General features: G+C 40.3%; 1 protein-coding gene across 1 annotated transcript in view; it reads right to left on the bottom strand.

Annotated features, from left to right (window-relative positions):
- Positions 1–23,662, bottom strand: part of COLEC12 (collectin subfamily member 12) — a 93,190-nt gene that overhangs the window by 9,310 nt on the left and 60,218 nt on the right. Inside the window, exons 3-4 of the mRNA XM_048289560.1 lie at positions 6,608–6,730; positions 357–455 (exon numbers count right to left, since the gene is read on the bottom strand). Of these exons, the coding sequence (XP_048145517.1) occupies positions 357–455; positions 6,608–6,730 (222 nt within the window). The remainder of the gene's footprint in view (positions 1–356; positions 456–6,607; positions 6,731–23,662) is intronic.

Genomic DNA, 23,662 nt, shown 5'->3' with positions numbered 1-23,662 from the left:
TCTCATTTTATGTAGAATCCCTTGTGCTGTGGAACAGCTTCTGCTATGTTTTCTATCTCTACTTCAGAGAAGGTTCTCTCCTGAGGACAACATTTAAGTGTCTGTTTATTTAAGTAGAAATGCTTTCAGAGTGAGTTCAGTGGAAATTGTAAATTTTGAAGTATTCTTAAAATGCTCTCCTAAGTAGAGCTGATCTGAACTCATTTTAAGGACTTTACCAAGTATTTGAGAAACTGGAATGGAAGTGCTGTATCTTGTCATGGGCAGATATTTTTCAGACACATTTCCTGCCTCCATCTGCCAGGAGAACACCCCAGATCCATAACACAAAGGGGCTTTGCTTGTGTGTAGATTACCTAATTTCTTCAGATCACTCTCCACTTCTGTGAGCTTTTCTGTGTATCTTCTGTGGGACGTTTCCAGGCCACCTGTCACATTGTCCATTTTTTCTACAACTAGGGGAAAGAGAACAGTATGTTATGGAAAGAAGAAAAGGGAAATGATTTTAAAAGTCTAGTAAACACTAAAGCATACAAAACCTCACACCACTACCATCAAACAGTAAAAAAAGAAAACACCTTAAAATTGCCTTGCTTGTCATTACACTCTGCTGCTGCTCTGTGAAATGTTGGAAGGATGAGCTCCTACCTGCTGGTGGACCCAGAACTCTTCCACTTCTTCAGTCTGCCAGCAGTCCCTAGACATTTTCTTTTGCCCATGAGCAATCTCTCTCCTGAATGAGGAAATCCCTCTTTGTGGGTTTTCCTCATGAACAAAGTCCTTTTCTTTTAACAGTATTTCCACGCTTCAAGCACAGTGCTGTGGCAAAGGCAACCTGATTGTTAAAGGCTCAGACATGTGAAAAGAAGACTTCCTTTAATTTTGTTATGAGCCATTTCTCCTTAAAAAGAACTTCTTTTTCTTGTGCCTTTTCATCATTAAAAGTTGCCACCTGGATAGCAAACTTAGGACTGAGATAGTGAGATAGTAACTACTAAACGTTTTGGGGGGTTTAAACATATTGATAATGGTACAGATCACTCAAAACAGTCTTGAAACGATTCTGAAAGGATGGTCATTCAGGAAGCGCAGATTTATGACTGATCTGCAATTTATTTTTAATGCCTGAGTACTTGTCGCTGAGACATTCAATTATATGATGAAATTAATATGGGAATGGAAAAAGCAGAGCAACAAATAAACAGCCCGGGGTGGCTTCCAGTGGCAAAAATGTGAAATGCTTGCAAGGTTAGAGGTGAAAGCCTACAGCTTTCACACCAAACCTTGTCTAATAGCCTTTTGTCTTCAAGCCACAACCAGGGGTAGAAATTGCTTCTCATCATGAGATTATTTAGTCCTTTTGCTACACTGGGAGCAGAATGGGTCTGTAACAACCCTGGGAGAGGCTACATGATTTATTGAGCCAGCTCCCTCTTTCAAACAGTAGAAATAGCGTTTCCCATGTTTTGCAACATGTTTTGTAAACCTGTGTGGGGTAGGGGGTTCCACTCTTTCTGTCTGTGAAATGATCTGCAGCTTGGAAAGAGTCTCATAGAAGTTGTTGCTACGTAAAGATTTGGGTTTTCACAAGAAGTGAAATTTAAGGATCTTTTGTGGCTCATAAGCAACCACATGAATCCCAGACCTTTACAGTGTAGTCCATCAGGTGCTTCTTCTTTATTAACTTTTACCTTTGTTTTTCTGATTCTGGGTACCACAGTTACACAGAAGGCTTTTACTGCTTCCCAAAAACCAACAGGAGAAAAAACAGACCAAGACTATCTGATGCAATGGCACTAAGGTGAATGAAGTTATAACTGGAGAAAAGTCTCAGGGTCTTCAGAGAGACCAGACATCCTTTGGTGAATTACCTGCCTGCTCCATTCTAGGCTGCTAAAAAGGCAGTAAAACAGAGACTTTACTGTGTGTGCAAAGTCAGAGTGTGGCTTTCTGTAGTTGAGATGATGACAGATCGCTTGCTAAACACCAGACCCAGGCTACAATAATGGCTTTGTTTTTTCAGAGGGACAGTTGCTCAATACCTTCTGCTTTAGAAAGAATTCTTCTCCCCATTATAGCACTAATTTTTCTCTGGTTCTTCTGCCCATTAAAGTTGTCAAAAGGCTGTATGCCATTTTTCCTAAATAAAACCAGAGTTGATTCTCTGTTTGTCCTACCCAGCTGTATTCCAGGCTGGAGCCCCAATCAGCAAAGGTCCTTCAGCTACTTCTGACACTCCGCTGATGCATGTATACACCAATGTATCACATGCAGTGAGCGTGAGGACCATACTTGGCTTTTCCTTCTGGCTCTTGGCAGCTCCTTGTTCAGTCTGTGGTGTTCTCCTTTGGCTACAGATAGTCAGTGTGAAGGGCATGGCTCACTCTGGGCATTTAGAGGGACCTGATGAAATCATCTGCATTTAAAAAAGCAGGCCTAATTCAAGTGTTTCTGCTGAACCTGTGCCTTGACTAGCAATGTCACATCACCTACGGCTCTTGTTAATTCAGATTTAGTGTAATACTCAACTGTTTTCCCCAGTTATGCAACACACTTGGAGTCAGCAAATAAATATATATTATCAGTAATTAAATGAAAAACGTAATTTCTTCTTTTTGCTGTCCAAATGAATACCAGTTTGTACTTCAGATCTGAAGTCTGTAAAACTCAGATTTTATACTATCACATAACAAGTATGTTTTCATACACTGAAAATGTATGAATGAAATCTAACACTGGAAACTTGGGTTAAAATATCACCCTGAAGAGTCCAAAGCAAATGAAAACAGTAGTAATCCTATCAATAAGTAGTTGTCTGGCAGTTAGATGAGACTGAACAGTAGTAATTATACAACAGCATATGGTATTTTCATTGCTCAAAGTGAAAAAAAACCCAAACCACCCAACTCCAGCATCAGAAACAGAAGAGGTCTCTGCAAACGTGACTGCAGTGTTAGCTCAAGGCCTAAGCTGCCATCCCATAGATACAAACCAATGCATGTATTTGCTTTATACGGGGGTGGGATCTTAGCCTCCATGGTCAAACAAATCATGGGTCTGGGGAACTTGATCCCCTGCCCAAACTCCTTCCCAAAGCAAGTTGTAGCTTATTTGCTTTTCTTGCTACTGCCCTGCAAGTGGAAAGGATGAACTTGGGAGAGAATGAGTAGAGAGAGGCCAATGTTGGGTTTTGCTGCTCTTGATGTCAAAATAGGTCGTATGGACCGATGTCCTGTTACTGGGAATGCCTTTCCTTCCCTGATAGCAGCTCCCACCACCATCTCTGGATGGAGCCTTCAGTGGTAGGTGAGCACGTGGAACACTCTCAGAAGTGAAAGTCAGCATCTAGTGAGTGCCCCAGGCTCGAATAGCCACTTTCCACCTTCTCCAGAAAAAGGCAAAGCAGGCAGAGCATCTGTACTATCCCTCACAAACGGCCACTCTGCTGCTCCCAACAATCTGCCTGCTCTTAAAAAGGCAAAGTTGAGTATGTCCTAAACTTGTTTTTGGTTAGCTTCACCTTAATTCACAGCTTGGTCTCTCTGCATTGTCATCTCAATTTCTGACAAGGTCACAGTGGAAAATGTGGTGAAGATCCTCTAAAGGAAGCCAAAATTTCAAGAAGTTGCTGACCAGAACAGTGAGGACTGTCTGCATCTAAGCCACTACGACAAAATGTGCCATCTCACCAGGATGTGCTGGCCCCAGGTAATGGCAGGCAAACTATGTCTGGGAGACAGATAAAAGAAGTAGATTAAAGTCATGGTGGGCATCACTCAAGAAACTTAAAAACAAGGACTAGAGAATAAAAACTACCAGAAATTCAAGCTGCAAGCACTCCCTTACTGGAACAGGAAGATCATTCATCTTCAGTAGACTAATCTGAGACTGGTTGGTGCCAGAAAAATTATAACTTTGTATTTTTCATTTAGTTTAATAAAGTATGTGCAAAAAATTACAGATTTCTTTATTAATGTTTTAAACAATAATTTGTCTTTTGAAAGCAGAAGAATAGTAAACCTGCCTTGTTATTCCTTCATGTTTTGTTTCCTTGTTATTCATTCATGTTTTGGTTTCAGGTTTCTCCAACATATTATGTAATTTTTACCACTAGTTTGCAGGTTTGTTCTGTGTTGACTTTGCCTCCCATTGAGTTACTTTTTTGCTTGCCATATTTAATCCAGTGATTAGTAGTTTTAATGTTTTAAATCACAAAGGATATCTAAATGCAGTGTAGGAAATGAAAGTTTTAAAAGTAGTTTTGGGCTTTATAAACATTAAGTGTGGAGGCAAATTTAATGGAAACTTAGCTAGGAGACTAAAAGAATCCCTGATGCCAGCAGAATTCCTTCTTTCAGTGTAATATTGCAGTAAAATAGACAAGCCAAACTCTGATGTAGAGAGGAGAGTTCAAGAACTCTATCCTTTTAGTCTGAGTTTTGTTCCTTCTATAAGGCCTAATTTCTTCTTAACAATCAAAAATATTGCAGTAATTCATTTGAATGTATACAGTCAGCTGGGGTTTTACCTATCTTATGTTTTACCTGCAAATTAGCACGTAGGCACCGTGAAGACAAAGCCCTTAAACTGCAGGTACAAAGTGCAAAATTAATGCCTGACATATGACCATTTGTTCCTTGGTGTTACAGAAGGAATACCTTGAATTCAACAAGACCAACAAGACTTTTGTCTCTTTGCCTCTTTCCCTTAGCATTCAAATGTTGCAGTCACCAAGATGGTGAGCAGTGGAGCAGTGGTCACCAAAATGTCTTAGGGTCTGTGAGCAAGATATGCATTATCCACCTTCCTACAATCCTTTTAACATTTATTTGTGGAAGAGAGATTATTTTGTCCTTCCCCTGGATAGCTGTGATTTGGTACTGCTAAGACAGAAAGACTCATCCCTGGTGAGTGACTGCTCATTCACAGAAAGTTTAGAAATGAGTGAAGCAAAGATTGAGCATCAAGAAGAGAGCAAAGCCTGGGGAAAAGATGGTGCTAGGGGCCCCCATGGAGAAAGAAGCTTGAAAACTAGATTGAAATGAGGAAGACAAACTCCTTCTCCCAAAGTCTTGGACAGTTTCCTTATTGCTACTGCTTCCTCCACACATGCAATCATTTGCCAAAGCAAAATAAAGAGCAGTAGTCCCTCCAACTTGATACGCTGATTCTGATGCTGAGTGAGGTCTGACTCTTCTGGTAAGCCCCAGAACTGACAGTCTTATTTAAAACTCTTGAGGGAAATTCTGCTAAATCCCAGTCATTTAGTGGCTGAGTTAAGTCTGGAAAGATCCCATTCTCATCTGATGTAAGCAGATCTCTGCAGCTTTATGTCTACAAAAGGCCTCCACTAATCCATATGACCAAATGATCTATTTATAGATCAAGAACAAATTTTTGAATCCTGGAAGATTTTTTGTCCCTCAAAACCTGACTTCCAGAGACCAGTTACTTCAGGAGATGTATTCACAAAGATTTACTGCATTTTTTTACATTTGATGTTAATTTGCCACATTCTGTCTGCTTTATCATGAAACAGGATTATCTAAGTCTCTCTATCTGTTCCTCACATCGTCTCTTCTCTCTGGGTAAATCTTCCATCTAAACCAAATAGTTTTAATTCTCTCCCACTCAAAACTGTGCCAAATCCTCTTAAATAATTATTTATCCTTTCTATTTCTACAATTTCCTTTTCTTTCCCTGGCAAAGGACCAGAGGTGATGTCAGCTCTGCAATGAGTGCAGCTGTTGGCGGCACAGGACGCACTGCATGCTAATCACATGAATATTTACCCAGCTCCTTGGAGGGGTTTTGAAGCTACTCTCAGAGCCATACTCAGACAGGTAGTTTAGAGTTAGTTTGGTTTTCTCTGCAGCAAGCTGTGATGTCCTGTCATAATGCTCACAATGATGTTGTTCACTTTCTTTCTCTTACCAGAAATCCACACCTTATTTATTTAACTTATTATAGCTGCACAATAAGCAGGTATTTACATAAGAGCATTTCTAAAAATGCCTAAGTGGCTACATTTAATTAGTGATAAGAATTTATGGGAATTTTAAGCCATGTTTCCCAATGTGCCCAACCAATGACTTGCATAAATGAAATTCTCTCTCCATTACTGGGTTGCTTAACTACCAGAATCTTTGAAATTACTGTTAAAAACATCTAAGTGTCTTTGTTCATCACAATTATTTTGGATAGGCAATACATTGGGACATCCTGGTTAAATTTTTCTTCTTCCAGATATTTAAAATTAATATTGATACTACAGTTTGTTCCCGTGCTAAGTATTCTATTAGTAAGATATTCCTGTCTGCTGCACATGTTACACAGCTTTGAGTCTTCCAGTACTCCTTCTTGGTGGAGGAATGATCATTTTGTTTTAACTTTTCTTTCAAATGTCTAATGTAGTTTCAAAATTTCATAGTAATTTGAAAGTGAAATTCTAAGGTTGCAGTTTGTTGTTATGTATGTACAAAAAGCCAACATTGCCCAAGTACTGATATTTAGGCTAAAATATGACAAATTGCCTGGCTAGCTAGTAAGCAACAATACGCTTGGATGCTTGTCTGAAAGTGAAATGCTGGTCTCAATGCATACATACCTTTGTATCCCAGAATGGCTACTGTGATTGTTAACAGGGCACATAAAATATATAGTAAGATGATGGAGAACTTCAGTGCCCAGTTATTTTTACACTTGGTACATTGGCTCCCCTCCTGAATACCTGCAAAAGAAGATTTAAAGTAATTTAAAACAATGGCAAAGAACACATTGCTGGGTTTAGCTCCCCATTTCCTTTCCTCTGTTTTCTAAAGAGCAAATTATTTATGTAAGCAGATGATGTTTACATATGGGGTGCCTATTTGCCTAAGCTGCCAGGACAAACTTCAAGGTGGTTAAAACATCAGCTCAGTGAAACAATCACTTTGGGATTTTAGCATGTGTAAGAGAAGTAGGTTCTGCTTCACTGGAAAACCTCTGGCTTTCCTGAGAGATGGCTATTTTCTGATTGTGCTAACAAGACTATGGTGAGCTTTGGAAATAAAACCTTTATTAGCATCTCCTCTGTCAGGCATCACACTGCAGAAGCTCTTTCTTAGCATTTGGTATCTCTGTGGGGGCAATAGGACACAATAAATGCTCTGGCAGAAGGAAAACACAGAAATAAAATAGCACTGTGTAAACCTGGTAGGAGTACTAGTTCTGCTTTGTAGCAATTACCGCAGATAGTTACCATGCAAACACTTTCTTTCCATAATGAGAGAGACTTTTTGCATATTTTTGGGGGATGTTGGAGAACACTATTTCCACAGAAAAGAAGGGGTGCTTTACTGATAGAGCCATTGGTACATCCACAGAAAAAATGCTGGTGAATTTCTCTTTGTGGACAAGCTTGAGAAAAAGGGCCTCAAGCTGATGAGTGAAAACAGAGCTTTACTATTTTATATTTGAGCGTTTTTGCAGAATGGCTTGCTATCTTTGAGTCTATTAGGGAAGCAATTTTTCCTCTTTTGTGCTCCTTGGGAACAACTCAAGAGCATTGGAAGCATTGATTATTAATCAGAAGCACAAGTGTGTAAAAACCTGAAAACTGGGCCAATGTACTGGAACAAATGGGTGGGATTTGTCCGCCTTTCCAAGGTGCGTTAAGCAGGCCGGGATTAATGTAATTTTCTGTGTCTGTCAGAAAATGCATTTCTTTGATATTTCACTCTATTTGTGTACTATTAGGGGAGTCCCACAGGAAAGCTTTAAGATCTAATAAATTCTATGTACCAGATTACTTAACTAATCAAAACTTGCTCTGTAGCTTTTTATGAGCAACTTATATTTCCCCCAAGGCCTAATGCACAGATGATTTTACTTTTCCAAACTCATGACCTTCTGCAGAGTGGTTTTTTATTTCTCATTTTTTTAAGAGAAAAGCACGGGCCACTTCCCCTGGGTTAATGGAGAGTGGGTGACCAACATAATGAGTTAAGTCAACTGCATTTCTCTCTCCAGTGACATTTTCCAACGACTTCCTTTAAACCTAAGGTACTTGAAGGAGGAAGGATTACCATATTGGAGCAACTCAGGAAGAGGATTTATACATAGTTTATTTGACAAGGCATTTTCTTCAATTCCCTCTGCACATATACTTGCTGTGGCTAAGGCAGAAATGCGTCTTTTGCAGGTCTTTTCCACATCACATCATCACACATTTTTCCTAAACTCTTCAGGTATGACATCACATTCTGTTGCCATGTGATGAAAGTGATGTCACAGATCTGGGTTCCTCGGGGTTTAGGCATAAGACCAGTTGGGAACATCTGGTTCTTTTTTCAGGAACATTATGGGAAAATGAGACAAAGGCTTGTAAGCATAAACTCAAGAACAGAAATTCCAGAGGGTAAAGGCTTCTCTCCTGCCTGTGAGCTGGGAAGGGAGGGAGCTGGCGCAGAGACAGGCAGTTGCACAACCTATTTATTGGTGACTTGGATTTGGAAGGGTGGTAACTCCTGCACCACAAAAGAAAAGGTGAAGGGTCCATAATTCAGTAGTCAGGTTTGCTTATGGATCCTGATACGTGGGCTGACTTGCTTTCTTTGCAAGTGTCAAGGAGTTTGATGGTGAGGGAGCTCGAATTGCTGAAAAAGCAGGAAAGGGAAAGTGCAGTTTCTAAAGGTTTGCAATAGGTATTCAGAGACTGACATTATTTCACAGTGGGAACTTGGTGTTGTCTGGACCACCATTTTTCTGGTCTTTGCTGGTACTAATGAGCTCACTGAGCCCCTGTGTCCTAAATACGAGGTTCCTTCCCCGAAGGGTTTAAAATTCAGATTCCAATTTGGTTGTCTTTGAAAGTCCCACATATCCAAAAACAAGCTGGGGGGCGGGAAGGGCAAATCTCACATCACATTCACTTTCTAAATCGGCAGATAACAGAAAGCTTGATCCTCCTTATTTTAAAGTTAATTGAGGCAGGCCTAGATCCCTATCTGGGAAGAATGATGGACTGCAGACATACAAAACACAGAGAAAGGCAGAAGTAAAAACAAAGCCTTTGGCAGCAATTGCACTAAGTTAAGTTTCACTTGATAACTGTCTCATATTAAGATTACTCATTTTATGACATGACCTGCTTTCTGTCACTGTACTCTGGCTTCCTGGGTAGTGTAACGAGCTGAAACTTCACCGATGTCACTGGACGTACTACAGTTCAGCATCAAGCATCATGTATGTTCCAGTGCTTCATAGGGATCTAGTTTCACTTGTCTCAGCCCTCTCTACCTCTGGTTCAATAAAACAGCACTTCAGCTTTTCGGAACTTTTAGTTTCAGTGTATTTCAAACTGACATCAGAGCAGCACCCCAACAAAAGCCAGACCTTTCCATCCTGTAACAGTCCAGCACGGTTGGTATCAATAACACAGGCACATTATACTAAAACCATCATACAGGCTGGAGTGATTCCATTAACTGAGCTGGCCTGCAACTGTGTATTGCATTCCTTGCTGGGGCTTTCTGCCTGTCAGCCTAAAACTACATCTGATTGCCAATGAACCCCTGCTACCCTCATCTAACATGACCTGTGTCCAGGACTGGAGTGAAAAGCCAGGGAGCTCTAACAGGCTCCCTTGTTTTCTTTCACCTAGGATGCAGTAAAGTCTTTCAGAGCAATTAAATTTGCTCTTTATTGCAAATATGTAGTGCTTAAGTCTGCTGCTAGTAACACCTGATTTTGTAGTTTACTAAACATATAAAAACTACTACAAAATACCAAAGATATAGGTACCCCTTGAAGAAAAAATGTGGAAGCCTCAGTCTGATGTCCGAGCAGTTAAATAATACCAGGTTATATGCAAAGGCAAAAGGCAGGAATGCAACCCTCTCCACACAGGGACAAACTACAGCATAATCAGGGCTCCCCAACCTCCCCAGCACACACCCTGACTTCAACTTGCCACGTTGTTCTTCCCCACTACCTCACTTAAGGATCATGGCCAAAAAAGATTGTTCTGATACAGAAGATGCATTTAGTCCATGTTGTGAGGACACATTTTTATTGAAAGATTGTTCTGAAAAGATGTGACAGCCAAAACATTAAGCAACAACAAATGGAAGACAATTAAAAATGCTTGCTGTGATACACAAAACTCAGCAGGTTGGCATAAAATCATGAAGGTTTACCACAAAAGCTGAGAGTTGAGGCTAGCCTGAGCCCAGGCTCAGGCTTTAAATTTAAATTTAATTTATCCACTAGACTGCTTTCTGTCATGGCTTTCACAAAATGCAGGGTTCTTCCAGGAGATGTATCACATCTCATCTAGAAAGCTGCAGACTAAATGGACAGGGAAAGACTCTACACACCCAATATCATTGACAGAACAAATGTAAAGCCTCCAAAAGGCCATTCTCAGCTGAAGTCAGCTCTTCTCCATTTGTTAGTGATGCTCCTAGTGCAGCACACTCCTCTCTGTGTCCTGTACATGTGTTTTCAGTGTTGGTCTGCTCCCAGACATTTGTCACTGACTTCCAAACTCAGGGAGCCAGGGTGACTTCCGCATGACGTGCATTGCTCACTGCCGATTTGATCAATGTTTAATAATTATCAGATGGGACACAATGTGCCTCATTTCACTGGACACATGCTTTTTTCCATTCCTTTCCCTGACTTATTTTAATAAGAGCCCTGGTTTTTCTGCCTCACTGTTGGGAAGACATCTGGCCAAACAGACAGCAGCTTAGTACAAAGAGATCCTGCTGGCTCACATGCTTTGGGGACCCCCTTCTCTGCAAACCAAAATGGTCACAAAAAAATATGCAAGTGAGACATCCCCCTGTTACCAGGCTTTGTAGTATTTGTTTTTATAGCATTGCATTCCAGTGACTGAAGTCTTTGTTCTCATGCAGGGGGTATACATCTGCAGATTCCTTTTGGGCTCCGAGAAGAGGTTTTGCTGAACGAAGAGCTGGGCTTTTGGGTTTTTGTTTGTTTGGGGGATTTTTGTTGTTGTTGTTGTTTTGTTCCATGGTTTTAATGGGAGAAAAAAAATCTTTGCTCTTTGTAACCCCCTTACAAAATGCCTGACTCCTCAACTGTATTATGCTTCAGGAGCACATCTTTGAACACTGGAAAATGACATGCACACACATTTTTTTTCCTGAGTATTTCTTTTGGAAGTATTTGCCTCTGTGTTCTTTTCTTGGCTCTGGCTGCAGGATCATAGGTGGCCTCATAATATTTCTGCTAGCAAATCAATTTTGACAAAGATGCAACGTTTCCTTCATAATCCTGACAAGAAATGTACTGATAAGATAAAGAAATGCAGTTCAGGAAACGAAAATACATTAGTTTGGAGGGGTTTTCCCCAGGATAATTCACTGAAGAGAGATAACACCCCTTGAATTTCAGAAGGAAGACTGCAAGCCTAGTTTGCAGCCTTCAAATGATTGTTTTCTCAAAGCTAATGTTTTCAAAACAGCAGTAGACCTAATACCTATATTCAAATGCTATATAATACCTAATACCTATACCTGAGCAAACTATATACATCTAATTCAAGCCTCCTGCCCTGGAAGGTGCCCCTGTCCATGGCAGGGAGGCAGAAACTAGATGATCTTTGAGTTCCCTTCCAACACGAACCATTCTGTGATTCAATGTGTAACTAGGAGTCAAATACTGAGAGATAATTAACCATGCAGAGTTGCAACAAGCTCCCAGTGGTGTCTATCTCACTAGCAAAAGTAGGTGATCCCACAAGGAATCAATCTCTAGGTTTAAATTTCTAAATGCTTTGAAAAACCTGTCTCTAAGTGCTTAAATTCAGGCACCCAAGTGTAAAATGGTAGGTGTTTAGTAATATGCATGATTAGAAATTATGGAAGTAAGTTTGTCTCATAGGAGAGAGAGGATTTTAAAATTCAAGCATGTGTGTGTTTTCATATATACATACACAGAAACACACATTTGTGTTCAAATATATGGAAAAATATGTGTGTGTATGTTTTTTACAGAGAAGCTTTGGTAATGACAAAACCCCAGCATATTATATTAGCACAGTCTAAGAAAAAGCAGGCAACAGCATCTTTGACAACAATAACTTTGTATAGGTTTGCGATTACTGGATCCAGCCAGCCACAAAATCCACAGTGAGATTTTTGTCTTCTCCTTTGTATTGTGTCACAGGTTATTAACCTACCTCTCATGAAAACAATTCCCATGATCCTTCATGAATGGTTTTGTTGCAGCGGGCAAAACTGATGATTTGATGGTTCCATATGCTGGCCTACTTCAGAAAGCAATTGCTCTTTATAATGGTCACAAATGGCAAAAATTGAGAGTGGTTCATGCCTTTTTAAATTATTGTTTTGAGATAAAACTGATGTCTTCTAGTTTAGAGTCTATTCTCACACCGTTAAAGCTACAATTTGAACCACACGTAAATAGACGCCCTATGCATTTCCTATCTAATGTGTAAAGGTCCACACCTCCTCCCATTCCACAGTCTTTGCAAGCCCTGTCTCCACAGTGGCAATGGTCCTGCTCAGCCAAATAGCGCAGTGCTGGCTTGTGGGCAGGTGGATTGCAACAGCCTGCTTAACTTAATGATCAGATTTTTACAATGCCACTGGAAAAAATATTTAGCGCAAACATGCTGTCATTTGTTCTGGAATTTGCTAGTTTTGCTTCTGGTTTTGTAATCAAATAGGGATAAATACCAGCTATGCTTGCTTTGAAAAAGTTTCTGGTTATTTATTAGGAAGCAATTAAAGCAGCTAAACTTGAAATCTAAGCAGTGGGTATGTACTTGCCTAACTTGTGCCAGTTTTCCTATGCCAGGTGGAAAATCATGAAGCATGGCAGCAACACACAGGCTGAAACAGCCACTCTATATTTCAAGTAAACACTGCAAGACACAGAGCTTCTTTCTTCAAAAATTAATAAATAAATGGACCCAACTCAAACCACTCCATCTTCACAGGTTTCTATAGTGTTCAGCATAATCTGATTGCCCTACTACACAGCTGGCAGCTTGTGCAAATAACCTCTGGAAAGAAGAAAACACCTCAAAAGCCCAATCTGAGAATTTGTGCCTCACGATGCTGCACAACCCCTACCAGGGCCAGTGGTCCCAGTTCCTGTGATTTTATCCTGAACTTCACATTCAAGATTTCTAATTCAACCTGGTGCCCTTTTCTTTCCAAGTGCAAGGTTGGGGCAATCCTTGGTATCAATACAGGCTGGGGCATGAACAGATCAAGAGCACCTGTGCCAAGAAGGACTTGGGAGTGCTGGTGTACAAAAAGCTGGACATGGGCTGGCAATGTGCTCTTGCAGCCCAGAAAGCCGAACACATCCTGGGCTGCATCAAAAGCAGCGCGGCCAGCAGTGGAGGGAGGCAATTCTGCCCCTCTGTTCTGCTCTGGAGAGACCCCACCTGTGTACAGGTCTGGGGTCCCCAGCACAGGAAAGACATGGACCTGTTAGAGTGGATCCAGATGAGGGACATGAAGAAGATCAGAGGGGCTGGAACACCTCTCCTATGATGACAGGCTGAGAGAGTTGGGACTGTTCAACCTGGAGAAGAGAAGGCTTCAAAGGAACTTTACTGTGGCCTTTCAGTACTTGAAGGGGGCTGGTATGAAGAATGGAGACAAACTTTTTAGCAGGGCCTCTTGTGATAGGACAAGAGGAAATGGTCTTAAACCAAAAGAGGGTAGGTTCAGATTAGATATAAGAATGAAGATTTTTACAATTAGTGTGGTGAAATACTGGAACAGGTTGCTCAGAGAGGTGGTAGATGTCCCATCCCTGGAAACATTCAAGGCCAGGGTGAACAGGGCTCCGAGCAAACGGATCTTGATGAAGATGTCCCTGCTCATTGAAGAGCAATAGGACTAGATGACTAACTTTAAAGGTTCCTTCAAACCCAAGCTGTTCTATGATTCTTGCAGCTATGTAATTATGTGGGACTTTCAGCTTGCATTCTAGGAGAACAGCAGATTCCTAGACTCCTAAAAAATAGAAGTGGTGAGGAGTTGTTCCTTAAGGCTTAAGAAAATAGAGACTCCACCATTTACAGGACTTTCATAATCCCACCTCTACAGAGCAAGTCTCAACACTGAGGGGGCAATGCTGGGGCTGGGGCTGGCACGGCTCACCCTGTCCCTCATCCCCTGAAGTGGAAGGGGTGCACTTTGTCCCAAAAGCCCAGGGTATTTCAGTAAACATGAGGGGTTTCCTTCTCTGGGACACCTTGGGAAAACCCAGGCCTTGATGATCTGCACACTGCAGCCTGAAGCTCTGCACACAGGGACCGTCAAGCAAATTCTCCTCCACACACCAGACTGAGTCTGTTGGAGGCAGCGGCCACTTCCCATAAATCAGAATCCCACATCTGACATAATAAAGAGCCTCAGAGGGCCAACACTATTATCTCTGGAAAGCTTTCAGCCTAAGAAATACTTTATTCTATGTAATGTACACAAACCCTTTCATTAAATGAGGGGAGAACCCTCATCATCATCTCTCACTTATTTATATAACCCAGCCAGCATTTTCTCTCTGGCTTTGTTCTTCTTTGCAGCAGTCCAGAGAATCACAATGAATTGTCAGAAATCCTAATTATACACTTCAACAACCACCACCATTTAATTATATACTATTACCAAACAATGTCCTACTGTGATTAAACACTAAATATTTTAATTGAAAGGATACAAAAAGCCCAACCACAACACAGGCTAATCTGAACTGTATGTTAGGCAAATATTATGAACAGAGCTGAAGAACCAGTATGGTAAATTTTATGAAAAATCACGGATTTGCAACAGCTTAAAGTCCAGCCATAACAATGTGGTAAGAATATCACACCAGCGGAGGGTCCAGCATCCCATAGGCTATTAGAATTAAAGACAAACTCAAACCAGAACAAACCTCGGGAAGTGCTGGTGCTTTTAAATAACTGTCTGGAATAAGAGAGATGCATCTGTCCTCAGTTACTGAAAATCAAGCAAGGGATCACTCAGTGCATGTCTCTGCAACTCAACCCAAAAATCTAATTAGGCTGTTCAAAAGATGAGAGAAAAACTAGAACAGTTAAAAGAAGATAGAAATTACGTATGAATTAAAGACCTGTTCAATGACAGGTAAAACAGCCATGATACATGACAGCAAAGCACCTCTCTCAAACTCTGTCTCAATAAAGAAGAATTTAGACTGACTTGCAAGAAGAAATATAGCCAGATCTATTGGGAGATCAAAGCCAGATCTTTCGTTTGGGAAACAGCTTCTTTAGACAACCTGAAGATATTCCGTTCAATGATTTAAGCAAAACCAGAGGTAACAAAGCTTTAGCACAGTCATAGAAGGGATCTGTCCTTGAGAATTGTGCCAGATGGCAAAGTAATGCCATTTTTGTCAAAGTCCAGGCCTTCCATTCTGAAATAAATATGCTTCATAATGAAACATAGATCCTAATTAAGATTCTATAATTTGATGACTAATGTACATGATTTTTAATCTTAATTCAATTTACATTCAACTGAAAGGATGAAAAAAGGTAACATACCTAAAGTGTACATTTTCCGTAACATTCTCTAATTTTGTAACACAGTGTTTAGATGTTAGTGACCCTAGTAATGGTGTTAACTGGTAGGCAGAAGAAGTGGTTAACTCCATACTTGCGGCTTTTGAGATACATTTCTTGAAGAGGGCAACATGATCTCCTCCAGGGCTGTGAGTGTGGTAGGTGCCAATAGCCACGGCAGTGACACCTGTGCTGCAGGGCCACTCACCAAGGACATGACAAAGTCATCCAGAGCCCAGGTGCAAAAACGATGCTCTTCACAGGAAGCTTTCACTGTTGTTTTACCAGTTTCTGCAACTTTTACCATTAAGGGCAATGCTAAAAACATTGGACCACTGTTTATAGGACAAGAAACAATGGAAACTCCAGCTATGCACAACAAATCAACATTTCTGTATCCACTGATGTTGTCAGAAATGCTATTCCGGTTAACTACAGAGATTAAATTTTTTATGTGCCTTCACAAGTTAAATGGAAATATTTGGCAGCCATCTGTTCCATGTAAGTTTCTGTGCACACATGCACCCCTGACATGGCTGAGGCAGGTCATTCATTCAGGAGCAATGTAAAACACCATGTGTCACAGCAAAGTGTGCTTTTAAACTCTTGTAGCTCATACAAATCTAAACCAATTTTCACTCAGTAGTTAGAAGCACAATCAGCATGCCCTTCTCACCAGGATTTTTCATCTCATCTACTACCTAGTGGAGCAGAACAAAATAGAGTTTCAACCATATTTGATAACATAAAAACTGTATGTACCTTTTTTTGTTAGGGAAAAATACAGAGATATTTTTATGAGGTTTTCAGAAGGAAAAAATTGCCTGCTGACTATGAAAAAGTATACCCAACTTCATGCAGAAAATCAAACCTAGAGATGTATCTGGAACTACAAGTTTTGTTACATGTTCCAGGTGGAATGCTGCAATAAATCCTGGCATTAAAAGAATTGAAAAAAATTCATCAAGATTTGACACCTCAAATTAATGTATAGACCTTTATACACCCTTTTCTGGATTTAGTGGTAATGCTCCTGTTTCCTTCGTTATGAACCACTCTAATATAAAAATTACCCTTTCTCCAACTGAAAAGTCTCTCTGAGGATATTATTTGGAATTTAAAAGACTAATGTGCATAAAAAAAGAAGAGGTGAAAGTGTTTCTATCCATGCTGGGTACTTAGCAGGTACATAGATCTCTTATTTAGAAGGTGACCCTCTTATTTAGAAGGTGACCCCAAAAATGGAGAGGACCACAAGGAAGAATGCAGTAGGACCTCAAAAAAAAGTGAGTTCAGAAAACAATAGGTATAAAGAAGCCTGCTCTACTCTTTCAGTTATGCAAATTTCCACTTCTGATTAGTCTTTTCCCTGTGATATCAACAATGCTTGGCTGAGATACCAATACTGAACTGAGAAGAAAGGATCCCCATAGGCACTGCACTGAACATAGCTCATGGTCACAAATCCACTGGCTGTAAATTCATTCCTAATCTCCTGAGGCTACATGTTCAGCTACAGGAGAGAAATTATGTCTAGGTATAAATGCTGCTCCTCTGGAAGTGTGCTGCCTTACTCCCCTCAGTTGAATTGAGACTTGGCATTAAATCACCTCCACAGGAGAGGAGCTGTCAGGCCCTGGATTTATTTTTCACCTCACCGGCCTTCTAAAACCACTTTCTAAAGGTAGAGCTTTTTCCACAGAAATATTGCAGGCTTGGTGGCAGACAAAATAAATCCTGTTTCTATCCTCCAACCTAACCAACCTCCCCCTCTGCCTCCTTTTCCAGAATCTTACATTTTCAAAGTGGAAGTTTTCCTCTGTGAAGCTGGATCTGTAGGTTAAGGAAGGATTGCGACCCAATGCAGCTCCCATCTTTCAGTCTTCTCTGTTCTCCCCTTTTCCCCCCTCTCCTGTCTCCTTGTGTCCTGTAGCATCTCAGACTCCTGAGATCTCCCTAACCCTGGCTCATTCACATCTCACTAGCATCCAATTTCCTGCATAAAAGGAAGACTTAGGATGAATTCATCAGTCAACCAGAACATTTTTTTCAAACACTTGTGTCAATGTGTAATGACTGTGCAGTGTAAGGAGCAAACAGCCCTGATAAATGGATTTTTTCCACTTCATACCATCACAATTTCTGGGATTTTTCCTTGCTTAATATTCACCCTTACCGAGAGAGGAAATTTTTGTTCCGTAAATTACTACAAGAAGTTTCCTGTACAGAGGTCAGAGTGTGGTTGGTGAATGTAATTTGTGTTTTCCCTCCTAAGAAAACAATAAGCAAATTTGCACTATCTTGACAAATGCTGGGAAACGATGAATTAAATCTGCTTGTTACTAGTGAGGAGAAGCCATGCAAAAGGACATCCAGGGCACCACCGTTGCAAAGATAAGGAATTAGCCAATAATTAGACAACAAACATATTACCTGCCTACATAGCACCTACCCCGCTGCCTTCTTTATGTCAACGCAATCACTGTGTTAAGTAGGTGAAAACTCTACTGCAATCATGAAAATACAGAAGCTGACAAATCCATTAAACATGAAAACATTTACTACACTTTCAACAGAAACAACAACAACAATAGTAATAATACCTGCAAAAATAATTATTTTCTGAAACATATATTCCTTGCTATAATCCTTTTCTTGATAGCTTATGAAATCTTGGAAAACCAAGTCTTTGAAAAATACTTTTTAATGGAGCTTGGGAGTTTCAGCCTCTCTGTCTTCAGAGCAGTACAAGGGCAAGGCAGCTGCCGTGAGGTCAGGGATCCCACATCTGAGAACTGAGATCCCACATCTGCAAATGGAGGACTAAAAATCTCAGAATCATTTTGGTTGGAAAAGACCTACAAGTTCATTGAGTCCAGCCTTTGACCCATCTCCACTTTGTCAACTATACCACGGCACTGAGTGCCACATATAGGTGTTTCTTGAAGACTTCCAGGGATGGTGACTCCACCACCTCCCTTGGCAGTCCATTCCAATACTTGACAACCCTTTCAGTGAAGAAATTCCTCCTGATGTCCAGTCTGAACCTCCCCTGGCAGGGGACATAGCTTGAGGCCATGTTGTCTTGTCCAGTCACTGGTTGCCTGGGAGAAGAGGCAAACCCCCAGCTGGCTACACCCTCCTTTCAGGTGGTTACAGAGAGTGGTAAGGTCACCCTTGAGCCTGCTTTTCTCCAGGCTAAACAACTCCAGCTCCCTCAGCCATGCCTCATAGGACTTACAAGTCTTTTAAGTCTGATTTAAAGTCTGACTTAGGTCAAGACTTAAGTACGACTTACTAGTCTTTAGTCTGGTAAGACTCAAATCTTACCATGCATTTCAAGCTCATTGCTACAAGCTTTATCAGGGGATTGAGGCTGACAGTGAAAGGCTTAAACAGAACAAAATAATTTTCTTAACCAGAAGACTAAATAAAAAACGTAGAACTTTTCACTATAAAATCTATGTGCTTTAAGGGAGAGAAAATCCCAGGGCATTTTAATTAAGAGGCAGAAAGCATAATACAAATCTATAGTTACAAGTGGGAATTTGTAAATTTTAATTCAGACAAAAAATTGTAAAGGAGACCTTGTGGGTTTTTTTCCCCCCTAGTTGACACATAAATATGTTATTAAAAGTTCCTGTGAAAGGTACAACCCTATGCAATAAAAACCCCAAAAATTAGCTTGTGCTTCAGTGATAGCAATTCCAAAGTAACTGAAAATTTGGAGGACAGCTATTCAGGGAAGAGGGAAGAAGGAAACTAAATGAACTCAAAACAGTCAAGATGTCTAAACTCATTCTGAAAAATTATTCTGCCTGAAGTTAATGCCAAAGACTTTTGGACTGCAAACCTACATGTCTGCTTTAGAACTTTCTCACTGGTTTCCAATGTTCTTCTACACTTGTAACTTTATCACTCTTTTAACTTTTATAAGAATGTTGAAATTCTTAAACAATGGCTGTAATAATCAGTCTCCTTGTTTCAATATGATATACCACAAAAAATACAAGGAAAATGGTCCCTTTCTGTAAAAGGTGGAAAGAACTTAGAAAGCTAATAGAATTGACTGTATTTGTGTCAAACCTGAATTTGCCTTTTCATTCTTGTTTTTTTGCCGAACACTAAGATTTATTGCTCCTTGAAGAAAAGAAAAAAAATACTGAAACAAATGTGGGGTCAATATTTGACTTCAGGGTCAATATATCTTGCCTTTTCACTCTCAAAGAGGTCAATATCTGCTGTTATTTATGCCATACTCTGCAGCTGCTCTTTTGAACTCCAGCAGAGAAATACATCACACCCTTGACCCACAGCCTTTCCAGCTAAGTGTGGAGACACTGTAATTTATTTCTTCAAAGCAAGTGTCAAATGTTTTTAGCACTAAACTGCACTAAACACTCTTGTTCCTTATCACAATTTCAGTTACACAAGTGCAACCTCTCTCTCTGGCTTCCACAGACTTACATGCAATTTACATCAGTGCAGGTGTCTCACTCAGCCAGGGAGATGGAAAATGTTTTTTATTCCATGTCAAGCTAAAAGCATAAAACAGAAGAGCAGGTGAAGCTGCCACACTGGCAGCTCAGTGGAAACTTTATATTAAAAAAATTAACACACAGCACTGTAACCTGCTTAAGGAAAATCCAATAAAATACAAAATAACTCTTCCTTGTGTCTTTGGAATCCACAGGCACTTAGTCCCTGCAGTGCTCTAACGTTTATAACTAATAGGCTGAAAAATAATTTTCACGTATTAAGAGTAAAAATATTTTCTAAAAATCCTGTTTCTCGGCAATTTTATTTGACTGAGTACATTTATTTCTTGGCTAGTTCCTTGTATGGTAAGTTTCAGTCCAGTACAAATTTTTTCCATGGCTGAACTACATCCTCCTGAAAAGTAGTGCTGGAAATGTTGAAAACCATAAACTATAGCTAAAGGCACACATCACAAATAGGATCATGAAAAGCAGAGTTCTCAGTGTGAGCAGAACCTTCTTTTTCAATGTGTAGTTTGTTTGTTAAGCACACTTCATACCTCCTCATACTCTGAATCTTACTCCAGCCTCCAAAAGGAAGAAATGTTTGAACACATAAGCTGTAGCCTTTTCATGTAAGGGACTGAGTTTTCACTGCTTTTCATGTTCTTCTTGTTCCATGCTTCTTTCCACAAGAAAAGATGGCATCTTGTTTGCTCATTTGAACACTGCACCACTCTATTTAAATAGCTTAGACAAGACTTTCTTTAACACTGTGAAAACTAAGAGTTTAAAAAATATTTTTAAGGAGAATTAAGGTATTCAGTTTTTTCATATCCTACTATATGAATACTATTTTTTACTGGTGAGATAAATATCTGTAAATTTGTAGATGAACTGTGTTGCACAGTTTTGCACATGACCCTAAAATAGATTAAACTGCTTGATAAATGTCCTGGTAGTTCTTGTGCCAAAAGATGAGAGAGGATATGCCCAGCAAAAAGTGTTACACCCCTGTAGAAATTGGGAAGCATAATTTGTTATGCAGGTTCTTCTTTTTTCCACTTCTTGTTTTGCTGAGTGCTTTGTCAAAGAAATTTAAATCCACTTACAGAAATTTCCTCTAAGTGTTCTGCCAAGGTGCATGAGCAAACTCAGGTCAAAATTTTACTGTACATGGACAGAAGCCAGAGGACAGAAGAGCACTTAATTTTTAATCATTATTTCATTAGTTAGTAAACTGCTTAGCTGCTCCATAGTATTTTGGATTGTCTGAAAATGGCATACAGCTTTGTGTGAAATCCTTCTTTGGCCTCTCTCAGCCGCAGACACAAACCTTATAGGTTTCCCAAGGGAACACAAAACTTAGTGCATAACTAAACATAATGATGAGTTCAGGGCAGCCATTTAAGCAAGCTGAGTCACAGGATAAACTGGGACCACATACAAGAAAGTGAATATCAGGGTATCCAAGAGTATGGTGGAAACAAAATCACAAACCCTGTGTGCTGTGTGGGGAGAGCAGTGGCTCCAAAAAACGTAACGAGTGAGATGACAATGAAGGCTACCAAAGCATTCCCACCATGATGTTAGGGACAAAAAGGCAGAGCCAGCTTCTTGGCTTGCTGCAGTGAGCTGGCAGCTGGTCCAGCCTTGAGCACTGTAGCACTGATGAGAACTCAGCTCAACACAGGGACTAGAAAAGCCCAACTCGATGCTGTGGCTTCCAGCCTTCTTATGCTGGAGACAGTACTTGGAGGCTGGACAACCTTGGACCAGCTCTACAGCTCAGGGCCAGGCCAGTCATTCAAAGATCAAGAGAAAAGGTCTCCTGGAGCTGGTGACCAAGAGTAGCTCCTGATGGAGTCAGGAGTTTTGAGGGCCACTGGCTCCAAGGTAGCACATACAGGAGCGAGCTGCTATTGAGCTAATGACCCTAATGTCCCTAGTGGGGAGGCTGCAAGTCACACCAGGTGTTTCCACCACTATGAGTCTTACCAGGAGTCCGGGGTTTACAGTGACAGGCTTAAATTGAGCCAAATGCTTTTCATACTTGGAAGAAAACAGTAATTAAAAGAAAGCCAGAAGACTTGGCCGCAAACTCGGGTGCTTTAATGGAGCACTGTCACTAAAGGGCACTTTTATGAAGAGGTAGGAGTAACATACACTCCTGGCTACAAGTTGGAGGTAGAGACTCTTCTTGGAAAAAAAGCAAAAATTGAAGCAGTGGGGGTGATTACAAGTGGAACAAATTACCATCACAGGGGATTCCCTGTACTTTAATGCCTTTAGATCAAGCCCGACTCCTCATTTAAAAGATATGCTTTAGCCAAAAACAAAGTCATTGGACTTTGTACAGGAATAACTAGATAGAATTGCACAGCCTATCACACACAAGAGGTCAGAGCAGTTAAGTGCTTTGGCTCTAATCCCTACATGTGGAAATACATGTGTCTCTGCTCTGGCCTGCTGCACAGAAAATATATGTCTCATGGGGAAGTTCACAGTGATGACAAGATGCCTCACTACCCCTAGGGGGATGTGTCTTTCAGATCCAGCTGAGCTCAGAACTAAAACAGGGAGTGGGCAGATAACCCTCCCAGATGTTTCATGGCACTGGATGGAGACAGCAGATGATAAGGTTCAGTGTGTGCTGGAACACAAGAGGGTTTGGTTTTTTTCTTTTACAGCAGGTAATAAGTCTGTTCAAGAAACAAAATAAAGTGAATCCAAAGGAATAAAGGCTGGAGGTTAATTAAAAGCCTACTTCTATTAATACAGGGGGAGAAACTGCTCAGGGATAGTTCATTATGTTGAATCATGGCCCTCTAATACTGCCAGAAATTGCTAAGAGCTTTGGTGAGTTATCTTTGACCCGGTTTGTTAAACAAAACTGCTGTGTTGTTGCTTTTCCCAAGAGTGGGGACAGATATCCACCTTGGGAGGCAACAACCAAGTCAAGTATATGTCTCTTATGTAGGGATGAAAGGTCACATTTCTCATCTTGACCCCCTTTTTTTTTTTTTTTTTAAAGCTGGTTCTTCCAGTCTGCAGGACTTTCTTCAGAGCTGTCAGCCAAATTCTGGAGGAAAACTCTTTTTGCCAAAGTGCAACTTTTTCCTTGAAAAGTATAGCGAGTATGGAAAAGTACGAGGGAAGAACAATATTTCGGTCAATTAATACAGCTTGGGAAAACATAATCATACTAAATTTTTACTATTTTTACTAGTATGATTTACTATTTAAATCAATGAAAATTTGCTGGTAATGCTAGTGACTACTAAAAAAATCACAATATGGAAAGTAAGGATTTAGGATCAAGATATGAAACAGAAGCATTATCTAGAAAACCTAAAAGGGCTAATTTGGACAGGCTCGTAGAAGCTGTTTACTGAAGTACTACTTAAGATAAAGTTCACTTGACATTCACAGAAAACTTCTGAGATCCAGCTGGTCCCTGCAGTCCCTATCCTGAGCATCGTTTCTGTTGTATTTGCACCCTTACTTCTATAAATAAATTAAATACTGCATTTTGGGACAATTCAGCTGCAACCAAAAAAGGATAATGAATTATATAATAAATCAAACACTGGAAGACTGCTAG

Source organism: Corvus hawaiiensis, chromosome 30, assembly GCF_020740725.1.
Source record: "Corvus hawaiiensis isolate bCorHaw1 chromosome 30, bCorHaw1.pri.cur, whole genome shotgun sequence".
Taxonomy (NCBI): domain Eukaryota; kingdom Metazoa; phylum Chordata; class Aves; order Passeriformes; family Corvidae; genus Corvus; species Corvus hawaiiensis.
The sequence above is the reverse complement of the archived record's forward strand: the minus strand, read 5'-3'. Positions and strand labels throughout refer to the sequence as shown.